The sequence below is a fragment of the Pipra filicauda genome, unplaced genomic scaffold (assembly GCF_003945595.2).
Source record: "Pipra filicauda isolate LSUMZ 115617 unplaced genomic scaffold, ASM394559v2 scaffold144_size1929842_pilon, whole genome shotgun sequence".
Taxonomy (NCBI): Eukaryota; Metazoa; Chordata; class Aves; order Passeriformes; family Pipridae; genus Pipra; species Pipra filicauda.
Window position 1 is genome coordinate 377,263 of NW_024103929.1, and position 18,322 is coordinate 395,584.

The 18,322-nt window shown below is 42.7% G+C and overlaps 1 protein-coding gene across 1 annotated transcript; it reads left to right on the plus strand.

Annotated features, from left to right (window-relative positions):
* Positions 1-2,826: 2,826 nt before the first annotated feature.
* Positions 2,827-17,656, plus strand: LOC114003447. Its single transcript, XM_039378709.1, has 21 exons — positions 2,827-2,917; positions 3,008-3,066; positions 3,201-3,293; positions 4,916-5,043; positions 6,375-6,521; positions 7,615-7,686; positions 9,046-9,213; positions 9,306-9,402; positions 10,273-10,490; positions 11,638-11,791; positions 12,590-12,798; positions 14,035-14,152; positions 15,000-15,205; positions 15,829-15,946; positions 16,028-16,194; positions 16,319-16,419; positions 16,511-16,632; positions 16,751-16,801; positions 16,893-17,076; positions 17,158-17,281; positions 17,651-17,656. Exons 1-21 carry the CDS (start codon positions 2,889-2,891, stop codon positions 17,654-17,656), a joined length of 2,571 nt encoding a protein of 856 aa, XP_039234643.1. The 5' UTR covers positions 2,827-2,888.
* Positions 17,657-18,322: the final 666 nt, after the last annotated feature.

The window sequence follows — 18,322 nt, forward strand, 5'->3', positions numbered from 1 at the left end:
CTCTATATGAGCAAAGATTGTTGCTCAGAGAAGTTGTGAACACCCCATCCCTGGAAGCATTCAAGGTCAGGTTGGATAGGGCCCTGAGCAACCTGATCTAGTGATCTAGTGAATGGCATCCCTGCCCATGCCATGGGGGTTGGAACCAGATGATCTTTAAGGTCCCTTCCAACTCAAACTATTCTGTGATTTTATGATTCTATGAATCTGTTTATGATACAGTAAAACAAGACTTTGACCCATTCGCTCTCCCATTGTTCACTACTTATTTTTTTGTCCAATAATTGGTGCCATTTTACTCTATCCCACACTCAGACTAAGTATCAAACTCTGAAGCTTAATTCGGATCAACACATGCCCCAGTGGAAAAAACAACCAAAAAAACCCAAATTAACAAAAAATACATCCTTGCTTTTTAACCAGTTGGAAAATTGTAATTAAAAATAAAGTTATAATTAAAGTTATAATATTATCTAAATATGTATATAAATATAATATATACATATATATAAATATAATATATATAACTTTATAATATAAAATTATCATTAAAAGACTTGGGATAGAAAAAATAAAAAATCTATCTCTGTAGTAATCTGGGGATTTCAGTGCCACAGAACAACAGACATACAAACACCATGACTCAAAGGGCTGGAGCCTTTTTCCACCTCTGAAACCAAGCCTCACTGGGAGAAGTGCTATATGTGTGCTGCTCCAAGTGGCCGGTTGTAAACTTCCAATCACATTATATAATACAACCCTCAGTTCCAGACCCATGCAGGAAATAAAGAGAAACCAAAACATTACATTCATACGGTACCTTTCAGCTTGAAAGAACCCAAGCCATGAATCATCTTCTCCACCACAGAATGCCATCACTTCAAGGTCGAAACGCAGCAGCTGTTTATTACCCTAGGAGAACATTAAGATGGGTGCTCTTGTGCAGCCAAAACAGCGGGGAAAACCGAGGAGACAAATATAATAACCTGGAACGCACAAGCTGATCCTCCCTACCTTTATAATCAGTACCAGAGGAACTTTAGGGACCACAAGCAGCTGATGCTTCCAGGCGCCCAGTGCTAACAATGCTTTCCACAGCACTTAAGCGATCCTTGGAAGCCAAAAGCGTTTGACCTGGACTTGCTTTGCTTTGCTTGGTTGACAGTGAGGCCAAGAGCTGGCTATTGCACACTGACCACAATTTCTATGTCACATCCAAAGTCATTTCTGCCACATTTAGAAACAAGATTAATGCCAGAAACAGAGTAACCATGATGGTCTGCATTGTTCAAAGATGGAGAAATTCATCTCACTGCTCGTGGCAGCTAATTTCGGTTGTGTACCTGCCCTGGCAGTTGACTGTTAATTAATAAATTGCAGTCATGCTCTCTCAAACATGGCTCCCTCAGACCTTGAATCTCAGTATCTTGGGGAGATGCTACATGGCTCTTGGAAGTGGCTTATCAAAATTGGAACTGTTTGTTATCCAAATATACTAAAGTTTTCACTCAAAATTTAAAATCTCAGTGTTACACCACACTCATCACTGTGGTATCTGAGTACCGCCATTTCCAGCCGAATTCCAGCCCCAGCTGGATTCAATGAAGAGTCACTCTGAGCCCGGGGACACAGAGGTAACGCAGGCCAGGATCATGCAGCGTGTCCTGCGTGGGCCCATGAGAAGTTGTTGCAGAAGTTGGACTTCAGTTCCCACTGAATGAGAAAGGTTCTTGTGGCCAAAGTACATTAATTAGGAGATTGCTAAAGCCTCTGCTGTTACTGCAGAGGTCCTCTGAGACAGAGGGACAGAGGAAGAAATCAGACCAATTGCACTGTGTCCTGGGAGTGGATGTGCCCATTGGCTTTTATTTATTCTGAAGTGGTGTGAAGGGTGCTGTGAAAATAATCTCAATTCTACAGCACAGCTCTGCTCATGCCTGTGAATCAAAGTAAGGTAAGAATCGTTGGGCAATGCCCCAAAATGGAAATGAAAAGGAAATTGAGCCCTGTGTTTCAATTGCTCAAATGTCAGCCTAGATGTCCTGTACCCACTATGGGTCATCAATGTCACACAAGCTGTATTTTCAGCTCACCAAGCCTCTCAGCCTTCCTGTTCCTGGGTCACTTGCAGTCCCAGAGCCACAACTCTCATCAGGAGCTAAGACATTCTCTTCTCAGGCAATATCTTTGGCCATTTACAGACAGACCTGCACATGGTCTGACAATGATATCAGAGCACTTCTAAAAACAAGATGTTTTCACCAAAACACTCTCTGATAATCAAACAAATCAAAGGGCGACCTAACTGGATCCACAAAAGCCAAACATGCAGCTGCCAAAGAACTGCTGTTATCTCTGGCATGGCTGGGTCATTGGGACATTTCACAGAAACAAAAATGTATTTCCTGTGTAGACCCAATTAAAACACCTCCAGGGAAATGTTTCATGTGCTCTTAAGACCTGAAGCCAAAGCTACCCAACTGGTTTGTAAGGAATGAGAATACTTCCCAGGGGTTGATGGAAAGCATTGAGTACCCTCTGCTGGTCTCATTACAGTTAGGCTCAGCAGCGGCCTCTGACCTTGCAAATACCTGGCAGAAGGGTGCTGTGCCCTCCCAGTGAGAGGGAGGCTGCTTCCCACTGCCAGGAGTGAGCTCAGATAACATTGAAGGGCACTGCAGGATTCAGCCCAGGTGTCCCTCCACGACAGAAGCCACTGGCCCCTCCTGGTCTACACACAGGGTTTGGAGAACACAGCACAGTCTGTAAAAGGTAAGCTGTACCTCTCCTCCCAGGTCTGACCAAGTTCTGTCTCCACAGCTGTGTCCACTTACTTTCTTTCACGTGGAGAAGGACTTTGATGCCCATGCAGAGGTCTCCAAGGACAGATGGAGGCTGTGGGTCACTCGCTATGCAGGTAACAAGACTTTCGTCGCCACCTCCTTAATTTTCCTTTCTTTTTTTTTCTCTGTTCACCCCATTATTAATTCATGTGCTTATACTGCAGGATCTGGCTGCTTTTCTTGCTGTTCTGGCTGGGACAAGGGAGGCAGATGGTTCCCCCAGGTTGGTGAAATATGATAAGAGGATAGTGGGAAGAGGCAAGGATGAGAACTTGGTTATTTTGCTTGTAACAGGATGTGCCTCTTCTCTGCCCTTCAGTCCCAATGACTCATCTACTCTATATGTGCTCCCACCAGGTTTTGTAGAGAGCAGTTGCCGCTCCAGAATTTTCTGGATGAAACTGAATAAACTCTTTCTCCAGGGAAAGTTCTTCCAGCTGGAAATCTATGGTGAGTCACAAGTGTCTGCCCCAAATACCATGACGGCTGGGGAATCACCCAAGTGATCAAAGAAGTCTGTGATCTGGATGCTGCTGCCATCTATTGATAATTGGTAACTGACCCCAAAGAACCTGCAGCACATCCTTGTCACCTAGACCTGGCCTCTCACATCTCAGTTTGGCCAGTATCCCTACAGAGCACTAAAGCTTGTATCTACAGCCACAACCCCCTTTGCCCCTTACAACTAACCTGCTGGGGAAAGGAGAAAGGATGGTCTGAAGAGGAAGGACTGGCATTTGGCTTTCATACTTTCCTCTGCTGAGCTCTTACACGTGACTAGCAAGAAAAACAAAGCGGACATTGCAGATCGGATATGTCCTGGACAGCACAAATGAAAACAGTACTGTAGGACGGGTAATACCCAGAAAACACACTCTCAATGAGTGCTGAGTGCTGCAGCAATTAAAGGACTTTTTTTTTTATTTCCTTTTCATTTAACATCACAATTGCAGTTAAATACCCTAATTCAGTTTGAACAAAAGGTTTCCGTTTTGCTGGGGAAAACAAAAATCTACCGAACCAAAATGAAAACCAGAAAATGTTCACATCAGATTGCAAAAAGTATGTGATTTCACCCCAAACCAGATTAATTTCTGTTGAGATCAGTCCGTTTTTTTCCGGGTTTTGTTTTTGTTTCACTTGATTTGGAGGCAGAACTGAAAAAATCAAGTATGGAAAGTGTGTGGGGAGAAGTGATAGCATTTATGAGAGCAACTGATACTGCTGGAAACAACAGACCAGCCTTCAGGCATAAAATGTTGTTTGTTTCTTCCAGCTCTATCAGTTGGTCTCATAAAAGCTATTCCTTCTTATTCCAAAGTTATTTCCACTTATCTCCTTAGTCTATCCGTGCTGCAAGCATACATGTACTCAAACAGCAGTTACAGTACTGTTCTACATATAAAGATGACAGACAAATCTAGAAATTGCAGTGGCAGCTAGTTAAACCCTATCTGTTTGTACAGATTCTTGTGTCTATCCCAAGGCTAAAATAGTTCCTTAATCAGAGGGCAGATAATTAACAAAATATGATGTTATTAACTCTACCAACATCAAGAGCTGAGTGCAGCCAGCCCTCATTGTGTCTGTTACTTGGCTCCCCATAGGTTTCACAGCACGCACAGATGAGCAGCAAATATGATCAATATGTAAAAATGCCCACCCGAAACAGGTCCATGACTGCATCCTTTGACAGCAGATTATCAAAGCTTGATGATTTTTAAAAATGGATGGGCTTAATAGTCCGTCACTTTTTCATAGGGAGTTAGGGAGGGAAAAATGTAGGTGATATCTCGGAGAAGCTCTCCGTAATAGCACTTCAAAGTGGCAGTGGCAAAAGCTTCTGGATGCAAAGAAACAGGCACTAAAGTGCACATTACATGGATGAGGTTGAGTCACACCAGACTGTGTCACACATTCTTACAAATGCCAGCACAGTTTCACCAGCTCTTTAACAGCACACATCACTGGAGAGCACCCAGAGAAGAGCTGCATGAGAGGGCCTTAGCACCACTCTGCCCCGTGACCTGCCCTGAGCTTTACATCCCACATATAATTCCCTTTTTCTGTAGATCCTTATGCTGGCCCCATTCTGTTGGATGAGAAACTAGCATCTCGCTGTGGCTACGTGCTGTCAGAAGATGTGTGGGGCAACCCCGTCTTCCGCGCGTCAGTGCTTGGCTGTCATGTGGCCAACGAGGTAAGACCCAGACACAGGCTTGAAAACAGCTCAGATTGCACATCCTCTCCAAAAAGACAAGACAGAAAAGACTGAGAAATTATATGGTATTCTAATGGTACATTTTGAGAACAGTGAATTCAAGGAACCAGTGTTGGTAGTGTGTAGAAATGAATAGGCAATGGCTCTCCGCTTCGAGGTTTGTTCAGTGTGACTGACATGGGACTTCCTCTGTCCATGGAATGACACTTAGCCTAATGCTGCTGACTAGCTGCCAGTTCTCAAGCATATCTTTGTAGCTGCTGATTTGCCAGAGAGTTTCTTGAAAGCCTCTCTGGAAAGAAGTAGGCATCTGCTTGAGTGTGATTCTGGCAGATTGTTTCCTGGCTTAATTTGTGTGGTAATGTGCCTATTAACACATGCCTAGGAACGTAGATCACACACGCCTATTAGATCTAGATTTGTCTCATGTAACTTTAGCCATCTAAAAGATAATGTCTAGCCTAAACTAGTTGTTTAGGCTTCCACAATAGTCAATGGAGAGAGGCAGGCATCTCAGGAAAGTGATTCACCCCTTCCAAAAATACATGTAAAAGTGTAGCCTGGACTTCTAATTTCTAAATATTCATTGAGATGAAACATACCCAGAAAGAGAATATATCAGAGTAGAAACTTCATTGCTTGTCCATGTTTAGTCTGGTTGGTCCTGGAAGCCCCACAGAAAAAATATGGTAAAACTTTATGGGCAGAGGTTATGCTAACAAGGACAGAGGGTGTACAGTGTGCTGTGCAATTACCTGGATTTCCAGGCTGGAAATTTCTCTGGAAAGTTTTTGTCTTTTTCTGTAGAAAAATACACATCTATGTCAGATAGAAGCATGGTCCATGGCTTTGTGTGTGGCTCCTGGAGAGTTGAAGAATCAAAGGGAGTTCTTACCAGAGCGAGTCAAAATAGACTCTAAACAGCATTTTTAAGACAGATCTGAACAACAAAAGGTCCAGTACTTTCTCTCCATGGGGAGGCACATGGGTCACAAATGGGAGAAATGTGAACCATATGGTGAGGTAGGTGAGATCTTCTCTTGACCAGCTGCACGTTACAGTGTGTCAAGAATAGTGCTGAGATGTGATCTGAGACAAAGGCTGTGAGTGCCGAAGCAATGTCTCCGGCTCAGAGAGCCCCCACAAACAAACCACTTCAGACAGGATGGTATGCTGGAGGAACTAGCACTACAGCTCTAAACCTGTTCTCATCATTATAAAACACCCTCAGAAACAGGACTAGATGGTCCCATGCAGTCAATCCTGGGACCTTACACAGTATCTACTGAATTGCCAGTTTTTCTTCCCAGGCAGATGAGCTGTTTACTCTGACTGTGAACATCAAGGTCTCCTCATTTTCAAGCATGAGGGCAGCTGTGACCTACACCTACCCTATGTACTGCTCCTACCCTTCCTGGGCTTCAAGAGAAATTGTGTGTGAAGAAAACTACATGGAGGTAAAAATTTTCCCACTGAAGTCGAGGCTACATCCAAGCTCCCTGCCAGGCACAACAACCTCCACAAATTCCTGTCAGAGGTTGATTGTACGCTATGTACCAGGCGTAATAGCAACCTGCTGATATTTAGCAGAGTGTGTAACTGTAGATGCTTATTAGTAACACATTTACATGCCATAGGTATTTTGGATGAAGCGAAATTCAGCTAACTCTACAGATGATGTAAGTCAAGCCTCTGCAAACAAATCAACAGCCTGGCAGGGCAAGCTCTTTAGCTCATGAGAGTACCTTTATGTTATAAAGTGCTACAGCATCTGTGAGAATGTCATCCTTATGTCTGAAATAATAAAACTTAGAGTCTGCAGAGCTTCACCTCTGCTGCATCACACAACCCGCAGAACATCACTGTGAGATAGGACCTGCTTCTCACTGAGTGCTATGATTGGGCTGTCCAGCCTGCTGCCACCACCTATGCACCAGTGTAGAAATAAGGCTGTGAACAAACCAAATTTCACTGCTTTTTGTACACAACTGCTATAGGCAGGACAAAGAAAGAATATTTCTCCTGTTAGAACATGAGGCTGTGCAGTCACGTCTGGGTGTTGCAACACACTTAAACCATGGTACAGATTTACAACATAACATCTACCTTAGGTACCAGGGATCCTGCATTTTCAGATGTTCAGCCTGCATGGGAAGGGGAACCAATCCTGTTAAAGCCAATAACCTGTTTCTTTATACCTCTGGTGAAGAGACCCAGATGTCCCTGAAAGTCTCCAGACTGGAATCTAGTTTACAGCTTACCAGATATGAAGCAGGACTTTTGGGTTACCTGGTCATACACAAAGTATTTCTTCTGCTATACATGCACCACCATAAAGGCCATGCTTTTAACTTTGATTGTGAGGCCACAGAAACTACTGCCATCAAAAACCTCTACGGAAACACTTTAATTACCTTCAAAGAATGCAAATTGCTAAATCCAGACATAGTTTGGAGAAGAAATCTGAATGCTCTCTCTCTCTCTATTCCCCATGCCTGTAATAATGTTGAAGATCTGTTTGCTCCCAAAGAATATCCTCTGTGTCCCCAGGTGTCAGTGAAGACTGATGTCCCTGCAGTTTCAAATGACTACACCGTAGCGTGGATGTCAGCACTGCCAGAGGTATGAAGGGGAGCCTTTCCTAACAGTTCCTAGCCTGCCTCTTCTCTCTAGTCTTATGAGTCATTCTTGGGGCACAGCTCCATCTCTCTCAAAAAAACCCAGGGAGACGACAAAGTTGTCATCAAGTATTGAAAAACCTCTCAAGTATTTTTAGACCTCTAGACTGCAAAAAGACATTTAGGTGGGAGAACAGAGCCATATGCTTGTTCCATTAGTGGAAACTGCATTCAAGACAAAAAAAAGGTAGGTGGTTCTTCACACAATGGGTAGTGAATCTGTCAAACTCATGACTAAAAGATGTTGTGGCTGTTAAAAACTTATTTGATCCCAAAGAGAATTTGGAAAAGTTGACTGAAAAGAAATCCAATAAGATGTACAAAATACAAAGAAGCTACAGATAGCTCAGGAGTCCCTGAGATGAAAAGTATTTGAGGATGGAAAGAATTACGGGGAAATTATGACTGGAGCATCTCTCTTATGAGGAAAGGCTGAGGGAGCTGGGCCTGCTTAGCCTAGAGAAGACTAAGAGGATCTTATCAATATCTGTAAGTATCTGAAGAGGATGGAGCCAGGCTCTTCTCAGTGATGCCAATCAGCAGAACAAGAGGCAATGGGCAGAAATTGATCCACTGGAAGTTCCACCTGAGTATGAGGAAGAACTTCTTTACTGTGTGGGTGACCATGCACTGGAACAGATTGCCCAGAGAGGTTGTGAGTCTCCTTCTCTGGAGATATTCAAAAGCCTCCTGGACACAATCCTGAGTAATGTGCTTTAGGGGACCCTGCTCAAGTAGGGAGGTTGAACTAGATGACCTCCAGTGGTTCCTTCCAACATTAACCATTTTGTGATTCTGTGAAATATATATGCTTGTCCTATTTTTCTGATCTCTTACTTGCTCCTTATGCCCATTTTCCTTTTGACTATATTCCCATATAGCTATTATTTCAGGGGATTCTGTTCTAGGCATTACCCTCTTCTTATCTTTGGCACAGTACGGCTACATACTATAAAGGGTAGTCTGTCATTTGGCCTCTGGAGTACTCCAGCAATCAACAGACATGAAGACAATAATTTTCTTAACAGCACAGATACTTTTGTCCACAGTGGATTTGTTCAAGGCCACCAGTCTAAGTTTCTTCCAGTGCTGCTATAAGACTATCTTTAAAGGTGCCTCAAAGAGCTCTAGAATTCCTTATCTTTATATATATCAAAGGAATTTCTTGCCTGGGATGAACTAGTAATGTCCAGTATCATTCCAGTTACTCAAGATTCTAACAGGAAAATAGGTGCTACAATATTATATTTTTTAAAAGACTTTGGTAGACTTAGATTTGATGCAACTCATCTCTCTCTTGCAGACTCAAAATGTTGCATACCAGCAATGGCAACTGATGTTTGTTTCTCCATCAGGGAGAAAGAGAGTAACAGTAAGCGATGCAGTGAAACTGGGATACAGCTTCAATAACACGCTGTCCCGAGTGTACCTGCGCGCGCCCTACCACAGCAACGAGTCTGACATCACTGTGGTGAGTTGTTGGTCTCAATCACACACAAAGCTCTGCCCTTTCCACTGCCTCTCTAGAGCATCAGCTCTCTTTTTCTGCCTGCATCCCACCAGGTCAGCGGTGTGAATATGAACATGGTCACTTCCACTTCCATGTACAGGCAGCGGTGGCTGCTTTTGCTGATTGACACGACTGTCTCCTGTCCTGTTGGTAAGAATTTCTTCCTTCTTCACTAAAAACAACCAGCTAAGGAGCTAGTAGAAAACACAGTCTTCCCATTTCACTTTGACCTACTCTTAGAAAAGGGGATTACAAGCTGCCCTCAGAGCAACATGAGCTAAGAGTCTGTGGCTTTAGTCCCGGACAAACATGTTCCCTGCTGTGACAGTACATTACTTGTGTTCCCAGTGCAGGGTCGCGCCTTCTCTCCAGTTTCTCAAATCTTCACGTTAGATGCAGGGAACTGGAGACAAGTAAAAGTGCTATAGAAGGGCCAGGGAGCTTCCCCTGGACTAATCCCACAGCCTTGGCTCTCCTCTTTTGTACCACTTCATGCAGGGCATGCAGCTCTGCATCCTTGGGACTCACCTAGTCCTTTTCTCTGGAGAAGCTGTACTACTCTACCTTTTTGAAGAGAAGTGGTGGCTGTACCTTCTGGCTCTCACAGAAGAGTATTAATGTGAACAAGTGGTGAAAAGCAGGAGGTTTTAAGTTGTCATGACCCTGAAGCCAATATTTCAAGGAGGTCTGAACTGGTTGCTCTGTGCCTTTTATTCCTTTTGCCAGCAAGCCCTGGGACCAGAAGGGCAACAGAGCAGGTAGCTGGCAGCATGACTGCTGGCTCTTCTGAAAAAATTAATGATTCACCTGAAACTGGTGATTCAAGCCTGCTTTGAGTGCCAGGGTCTCTGTGACAAAATAGTCATCAGTTGACCAATATCCTACAAGGTGTTGCATCAGTGAAAGCTGTACAGATATCCTGGTGAAAAGGAGTCAGGGAAAGGCAGCTGTTGCACAGGGATGGCTCTGGTAACTCCAATTACCCATTCTCTGGGACTATCTATCTATCTAACTCCACAGATGGCATCAGCTTCACTGATACTACGCTGACATGGACGACACCAAGGGTTATTCCCACATTAGTGGTTCAAGAATCCACCTTTCTGTCTAAAAACATTGTAATGGGAGTTGATGATCAAGTCATAGTAAATCCAGAGGAGAAGAACTACTTACTGGAGCACAACGAGACACACATCAGAATAACTATCCCTATTGGAGCAGAAGGTGGCAAGCTAAAGGTTAGTACGAACACACAAACATGTTTGAGGGCCTGTACCATGGAAGATATTTCTAAATCATGATCATTCTAAATCATTCCAAATACTGATTGATTGCTGCTTAAAACTTGTAGATACAATAAATATTTGAAAACCTAGATGCTCCTTCTCCGTATTTTGAAAGCACTTACTCAGAAATCAGGACTTTGTGATTACAAAACAAGATAGAAGCAAATGCCTTTTGTTAATAATCTCTAAGGCATACTAATAAACTAAGAGTGAAAGGATTCCTGGACACTGGAATTCAATTGTCTGTGTTGTTAAATTGTGAAACTAGTCCTCATAAACTTCTGGCCTGGCTCAAGGAGTAATTTCCCAGCCAATTTCCATGAAGATAGCATGAGTTAGCATGGGACAGTTTCTCCACATGTAGCTGGAGTGCAACTACCTGCCTTGAACATAGTTTATTTCTCATCAAGCTATAATTTACAGATACAGAGACAATGTCAAAAAATTGTTCAGTCAAACAGGATAGAATGGTTTGCATTGGGAGGCACCTTTAAAGATAATCTCGTCCAGACTGCCCTGCCATGGGCAGAAACATCTTTCACTAGGTCAGGCTGCTCAAAACTCCATCCAATGTGACCCTGAACACCTAGAAAGGAGCTGGCACTATTCCTACAAGTCTCTTTATCAGTTCCATTTTGTGTGGATGACATTGGTGTGATTTTGAGTTACCCCCTTCAGAAGTTCCCTTTTTTGTGTATCAGTGGATACTTACATCACTGTGTGTATGGTAACACCAGACAGGCTTGGTCTAAGAACTGCTGGAAGCACTGAGAAACTTTCAGAGTGAACTGAGACAGAACAGGACACATGACTGGAAATCCAGGAATTGTGAAAAAAAAAGTGTTAACATGTTAAACTTAATGAGGACATCCCCACAAACCTGATACTTCCTTATTGAGAATCTCAGCAGTATCTGAGCCACACATGGACCAGATAAATGGGCCAAGCTAAAAAACAAACAAGCTCCCCTAGCAAAATCCATCCCAAACTGTACCAGTATATAATTTTCTCTTGCTAGTGTAAGAATTTTAACCATATACAGTCATCCCTTTATTGAGCTATTGAGAACTAAGACTTAATCACACATTTTACTTCCTAGAGTTCCATATCTGGTGGTGTATATGGAGTCATTTACAGTATTGACTTGTTTTTGGAGCACACATGGACAGATGCAGGTTGGCAAACCACAAAGTACACAGTCATCAAATCCATCACTACACCTTTCATGCCACAAATGCCAACTGTTATCAACAGTAAGTCATTCCTCTTGTTGTCTTTTACTAATTTTTTGCTGTGTTATACATCACTCCACTTGACCTCTGCCACACCCCTACACACCCCACAATGTTCTCAACTCCCACTTCTCATTTGCTAGCCAAAGTCAACCACAAAGCTTTAGCTTTAACTTATTAGTTGCTGATAAAAATGTAAACATTTCTTTTGCATTAACATCCAGATTTTTCCAGTGAGCACTGGGACCCTAGAATAAAGATGTTGTGATGTGCAGTTATCACGTTGGGAAGAAAGACAGTGTTCATTGATGGCATTTTCTCCTCCAAACTGCCTGCATTTGTTACCTGGGGAGCATACTCAAATAATTGTGCCATCCAGTACTGCAGTCATGGTTTTTAAATTGTATTATCCAATGCATTAAGGCACTAAATATCTTTGAAGCTGCCTGTATAAGGGATATGGAAAGAAAAAGGAGCCCCTTAGCATACATTATGATAGTTTTTCTGTATTTTACGTGGCTGAACTAGATTCTAGATTTCTTCATAGGAAAGTCATTGCACGCCATAGTGCACCTCTAGAAAGTCACTGAAGCCACTTTCTGTAAAGTTGCATGTATTTGTTGTTAATCTCCTGCAGCTTGAAGCAATTCTCATGTACTCAGGGTATTTCAGATCTGACTAGAATACAAACACTCATTAATCAGAGCCATTAAAGAGATGGCTGTTGGCTAAGTTTCCTGGAATTTGAATGAGAAGCCACCCCAACCGTCTTCGTTACTTGATCCACATTAGCAGTAATTTGATGTTCTCTCCCTGCAGATACTGTGCCAGAGGAACGGCTTTTTAATGTTGCATTTGGACACTTTCTTCCCGATGTCTCTCTGGTGGCAATCGCAATAGGAAATGTGCCATTTACCCCGAGGGAAGCACAGTACCACGAGTTCAAGGTTTATGAAACTCTCTTTTCTAATAGAACAAAAGGGTTTATCCTGGAAGTCTCTTTTGATGATCCGTATGTTCTAAAAGAGGTAAGATACAGCAGGTCACTTCAGCAGATGAGTGGAGGAGGAGGGGCAGTCCCTTTGCAGACACAGCCCAGCTTTTATTAACCAACAACTGTTCCTCAGTCGTAAAGGTGTCAATGACTCTGAGCTCATCTGAGTTAAAATTAGAGGCTTGTATATCTCCAGTTTGCCCTCCATAAGTCTCTGGGAGACACACAGTATCAAGTGTGATTAGATGAGATGAAATACCACTTTCTTTAGTGCCTGTCAGCATGGCTGATGTCCGAGTGCACGCCCAACAGGAAGAGCCTTGTCAAATCTGTATTAATTAGATGCTGTCCCTTGAAACAGGAGTGTCTTGGAAAAATGACTCATTGCAATGCTGCAAACACCAGTTACCAACATCCAGTAACTCCTCTGCACTGTTTGTGCAAAGCCATTTGACCGCTGGCACAAGCCATGCCATGTGCGAGCATGTAAAGGCAGGCTCAGGGTATTCTAAATCTAATTTTGTTAAGCTTCAGACCGTTTGTAATCTAAATATTTTTCAAAAAGTATGAACTCGCAGAGGGATTTCAACCTCTCATTTCAGTGGGAGGATGCATAACTGCAAGTTCTCTACCACTATTCCAACCAAACCACGCAGAGCTGTGATGCTATTTTCTGTTACAAGGAACTACATTGTGAAAGCACAGGATCAGGACTTTTGCAAATAGTTTTAAGACTGCAGTCAAACCGCAGTTAAATTGCATTAAGGATCAAAGCAAGCCAAAAAATTCAGAAGTATTTCTTTCAGGTTGAACACCAGGTTTTGCTTTGGGAGCACTTTTAGTGAAGTAAAAGAGGATATTGAGAGGGATCTCTCATAGAATCTCCTCACACCTTCTATTTAACCAATTACTTACTCTCCTGGGTTCAGCCCACAGTCTGAGTAAAGAAGAATAAGGATTTGGAACCAGATCTCCCTCTACAAGCTCTTTCACCAGTGGGCTACAGAGGAACCACCACTGTGTTCACTTGTGCCTCCATTTTCTGAACAGGCACAACATGCTCCACATTTATGTTTGGCTGAAAGAGCTGTTGAATCCAGGCCAGATTTCTGAATAGTTTTAGTCCAGCTGAAGCGATATTTTTGGAGACTGAGATATTTGCAGGGGAGAGGAGGGTGTTGGAATAATTATTTAGTGTTGCTCAGGATATACATGCCTGTCTGTGCTGGAAGCCATTGCTGCTGCAGTCTTACACTTCTCTCTCTTTCAGTATGTTAACAGAAATGAAACAAAATACACCCTCCTGGTTAACTACACTCTTAGCGTGGGGCCAGAGATGACACTCTATTATCATTCAGCAGAGGTGGAGTGTGTGATTGCTGATATTGGTAAGCTTTGCCCTGATATTAACTGGTTTGCATCAACAGCATGGATTAGGCTTTCATTGAATTCAGTGAGAACAGCATTAGAGGGAGGGTGGAAGCTTTGGGGAAAACCCCACCCTTCGAAAGTTCATTGTTGGTAATAGCCAACTTGCTGCTTTACTGATGGCAGCTCTCCTGCATCCTGGCAAGACAGTCTGCCCTCGAGACACTGAGAGCAATAAAAGAAGTGTGTAGAATAAGTTGGCTTGCAAACAGTGAACCAGATGCCTCAGAACCTGAACATACATCTACTGGCAAAGCCTTCAGACATTGCTACAAGTTTCAGTTTGTCCTCAAATACAATTTTGCCTCTAAACGCAGGGCAGAACTTAACTGACTCAAATAAGTCGCTGTGATCTCTAAAGAGAGCATTTCTGTAAGGAGAAATCATCCACTAAGAGCTGTACTTAGCAGGTTACTGAAACAGTCAGGATGTCTTATTAGATTTTTGGATGCCATAAAGGTGACAGTCTCCTCACTGACTTATTTTATCTTTGAAATAACTCTTGATTCAACTCAAAGAAGTATGATCAAAAAATGTATTTATGTACATAGCTCAGCTTGCCTTACTGAAACAGGGAGTAGTCCCGGAAGCAAGCTGGAAGGTCACTGCTAAAGCATGAGGATTCCCCATCCCACCAAACGTGAGCTGCTACACCCACAACACAGCCAAGGCCCTGCAGACAATGCCAGCATGCACATAACAAGCTGCTGGGTTTTTTTACCCTTGATAGAAATCCCTTCCTGGGTCAAACATTATCGCTCAAACCTTCCTTCATGGCTAACTCTTCATCCCACCTTCTTCCTGCAGAACTACCAGAAGCAGTTGGCTCCTGTGATGAAGAAAACCTGTATCTAACCCTCCCTACTTTTGGCTTGCACCAGTATTGGGAACTGTATCTTGGTAACACGCTACTGAACCGGCACATTGCACTCACCAATGGGTATCTGGCAGCTATCAATTCTACACACCTGATCTTGCAAATACCTCTGTTTGCTGTGGGAGTTACCTACGAGGTACATGTTTAGCAATGCCTTCTTTAAAGCATGTAGAACTGTTTGCTTACACAGAATCCTCCAGTCACAGTTTGTAGTGCTGTGGCATCACCCATATTGGAAAACCTCCAGAGGGAAGGATTCTAAGCCAGTGCAAGTAGGATAAGAGGCATCGGACATGGACCCTTCTGGTAATGCCATGTATGATGCAATCTGCAGTGCTCACTTGTCTCTAAAAGATATGCACCAAGTCTTCAAAAACAAACTCCTCTGTATTTTTACTGAGATGAGGCAAAATGTCCCATCTGCGCTGAGCCAGAAACAATATTTCAACAGAAGTTTTATAAAAGAAGCTCTTTTAAAGGAACATTTTCTAGAAATGTTAAGACATGGCAGGGAAAAACTGATGCTGTAATAAACATCTGAACTATTTTACAATAATCAGCCAAAATTATCTCTGTGACAGTGAGTGATAAATTCATACAAGAAAACTTCTGCCCTCATGTTGCATCAGGCTTGAGCCTTGACACTGACTTAACTCCTGTGACTTGTTAGTATTCAAGTGACACAAACTAAAGAGCAAAACTTTGTACACATGGATGATGTACTGTAACAAGACACCTCTTCTATCTCTTCCTTCACAGGAAGTGTCCTTTCAGAAAATCAAAGCAAGGTTTGATGTTGCCCTAAGGAAAGTGAGAACTATGGAGACCTTACAGATGTTCTCCATTAGCTGCAGTTTTAATTCTTCAGAATTTATAAGTAAGTTATACAACTGATCAGTCAAAGAAAAGATGTGTGATTCTTTCCTTGAGTTCATAACCAACCCTTTGACTTTCTCAGTATGCCACCCGGATGGTACTGTAATGATATCTGCCCAAATGAAGACAGTTCCTGGCATTGACATGAGTAAAACCAAACTAAGGGACAGCTCTTGCAAGCCTAGAGAGTATAATGAAGCGCATGCCTTCTTCAAGTTCCATGTCACTACCTGTGGCACTTCTGCAAGGGTAAGCCCATGGCCGGAGCAGATACACCTGCTGAAATACTCTGTCTCTCCTGCACTTTCTCTTTTGTTCCCCTGCCCCAGATGCTGAGAAGATTCAATTTTTAATGAGCTTCCCATATGCACAGTTTGAAGGTGATCACATTATTTATGAAAATGAAATCTCTTATGAGAAAGAGACTCTTCCAGGACAGAGCATACAGACAATCACAAGGGATCCAGATTACAGGTAGGAGCTGCTGCTCACTGGCACTGCTCACTTTGGTACAGCTTCTGGAAAGTACATGTGAACACAAAAATTACCCTTTCTCCTATTCTAGACTAACAATCTTGTGCTACTATCAAGCAAAGGAGACCCTAGTGCTGGGGGCCTTCGTTAGTGATCCAGTCACATCACCTCCCTTTGGCTCTGGTACGATGGGACCAAGATCAAATACTGCAGGTGGGCAATTCTCTTCCTCCATTTTTAAACCTCTCCGACTCTTTCAGCCATGAGTTCCCTTGTTAAAACACATCCTACTTTCCACTAAAGAACCTCACTAACATTTCCTTTTCTGCAGCACACAGAAGAGTAAGACAAGCTCTGAATGTAGTTTCAAGAGTGTCCAAAGGTAAATGTCCTCCTACAAAAATCAGAAAATTTCCAAAAGTATTTTAGTTTAAATAATATTAAACAACAAAATCCCATGACATTTTCTCAAGATGAATCTTTCATGGAATTCTATGAGCCCAGCATGGCCATCCTCAAGCAACCTGTGGAGCCTGTGTTTCTTGAGGTGGAGCTGAAAGACGAGAGCTCCAACGTTGAGTTATACCTGGAAAACTGCTGGGTAACCAGATCTCTGGACTTCAGTAGCACCCCAAGATGGAACATTACTGTGGATGGGCAAGTAGTTCTAAATGACCAATGCACCCATTAGCAAAGCCCTAATTTCTTCTAGATCTGTTGATCTTTTCCCTCATATAGGTGTGAGATTAATGGCAGTGAGTATGCTGCAGAGTTCTGCCCAGTACCTGTTAGCCCCAGGGTCAGACACCCTTCTCACTTTAAAAGGCTGGCAGTAAGAACCCTGGCAAAGCAACTGGAACAGGTAAGACTAAGTGAAAGGCTCACCTCCCACTCCTGGACCCTATCCTGAGGTCATCTGGACAACACAGTCAATCACATGGTTTAGTTTTAGGTAGTCCCAAAAGAGGCAGGAAGTTGGACTTGATGATCCTTATGGGTCCCTTCTAACCTGAGATATTCTATGATTCTATGCTTTAAAAAATAGTTGATTTAAACACTTCACAGAGTTAAGACCTAGTCAGCATTAAACTCAACTAGCCTGACTGCTGCTTTAATTTAGTTCTCAGATCTCCTCTGCAACACAGTTGACTTAAGATTGGACTGGCTGAAGTAAACAAAAGAATTTGTTATGTAAATATGATTTTTATATGGTGTTTCTGTCTTTGTGCAGGATTAGATTCATAGCATTTCAGCTCAAAATGTCTAGAGCAGAAAAGTTAACTTATACACCCTAATATTCACATGAAGTTCATCTCTGTTGTCTCCCATCTGTCCCAGACAGTCATCCATTTCCTTGGATGCCAGCCCAATGAGAAGGGAAGCAGAGGCATGTGGATTTGGTCTTAATTTTTGAGATTCTGTTCTCCTCTAACAGAACTAATTAGAGCAAAGAAAACCCCAGGACAGTCACCTGAGGGTACTTTGCTCCTATTGCACCCAGCTGAGTGGACTGCACGTCCTGACTACATGTATTGATGCCAGGCACAGCAGTACTCCTGCTTGGGCAGCTTAAGTAACTGCATCATTTTTTGACTCAGCCTTTCATAAGCAGCTCAACTTGCTAGAAATGAACATGATGCAATTCTGGCTATGTGTGCAGCTGCATATAGCACCAGATTGAGTTTCTGTCTAGCTTTGATACACTGCAGCACATGAGGTTTTAACTTCTCTTGTCTCAGCCTCTCAGTTATACCAAACTGCCTGAGGGCTTCTTTGACACCAAATTTAAAATTCAAGGCAGGTTCAGCTAGAAGGTGTTGCATGGAAGCTTTCAGAGAAGCCTAAGTCTAACCAGCAGTAATTTCTGCAAAAGGAGATCAAAAGACAACACAATGCTCTGCAA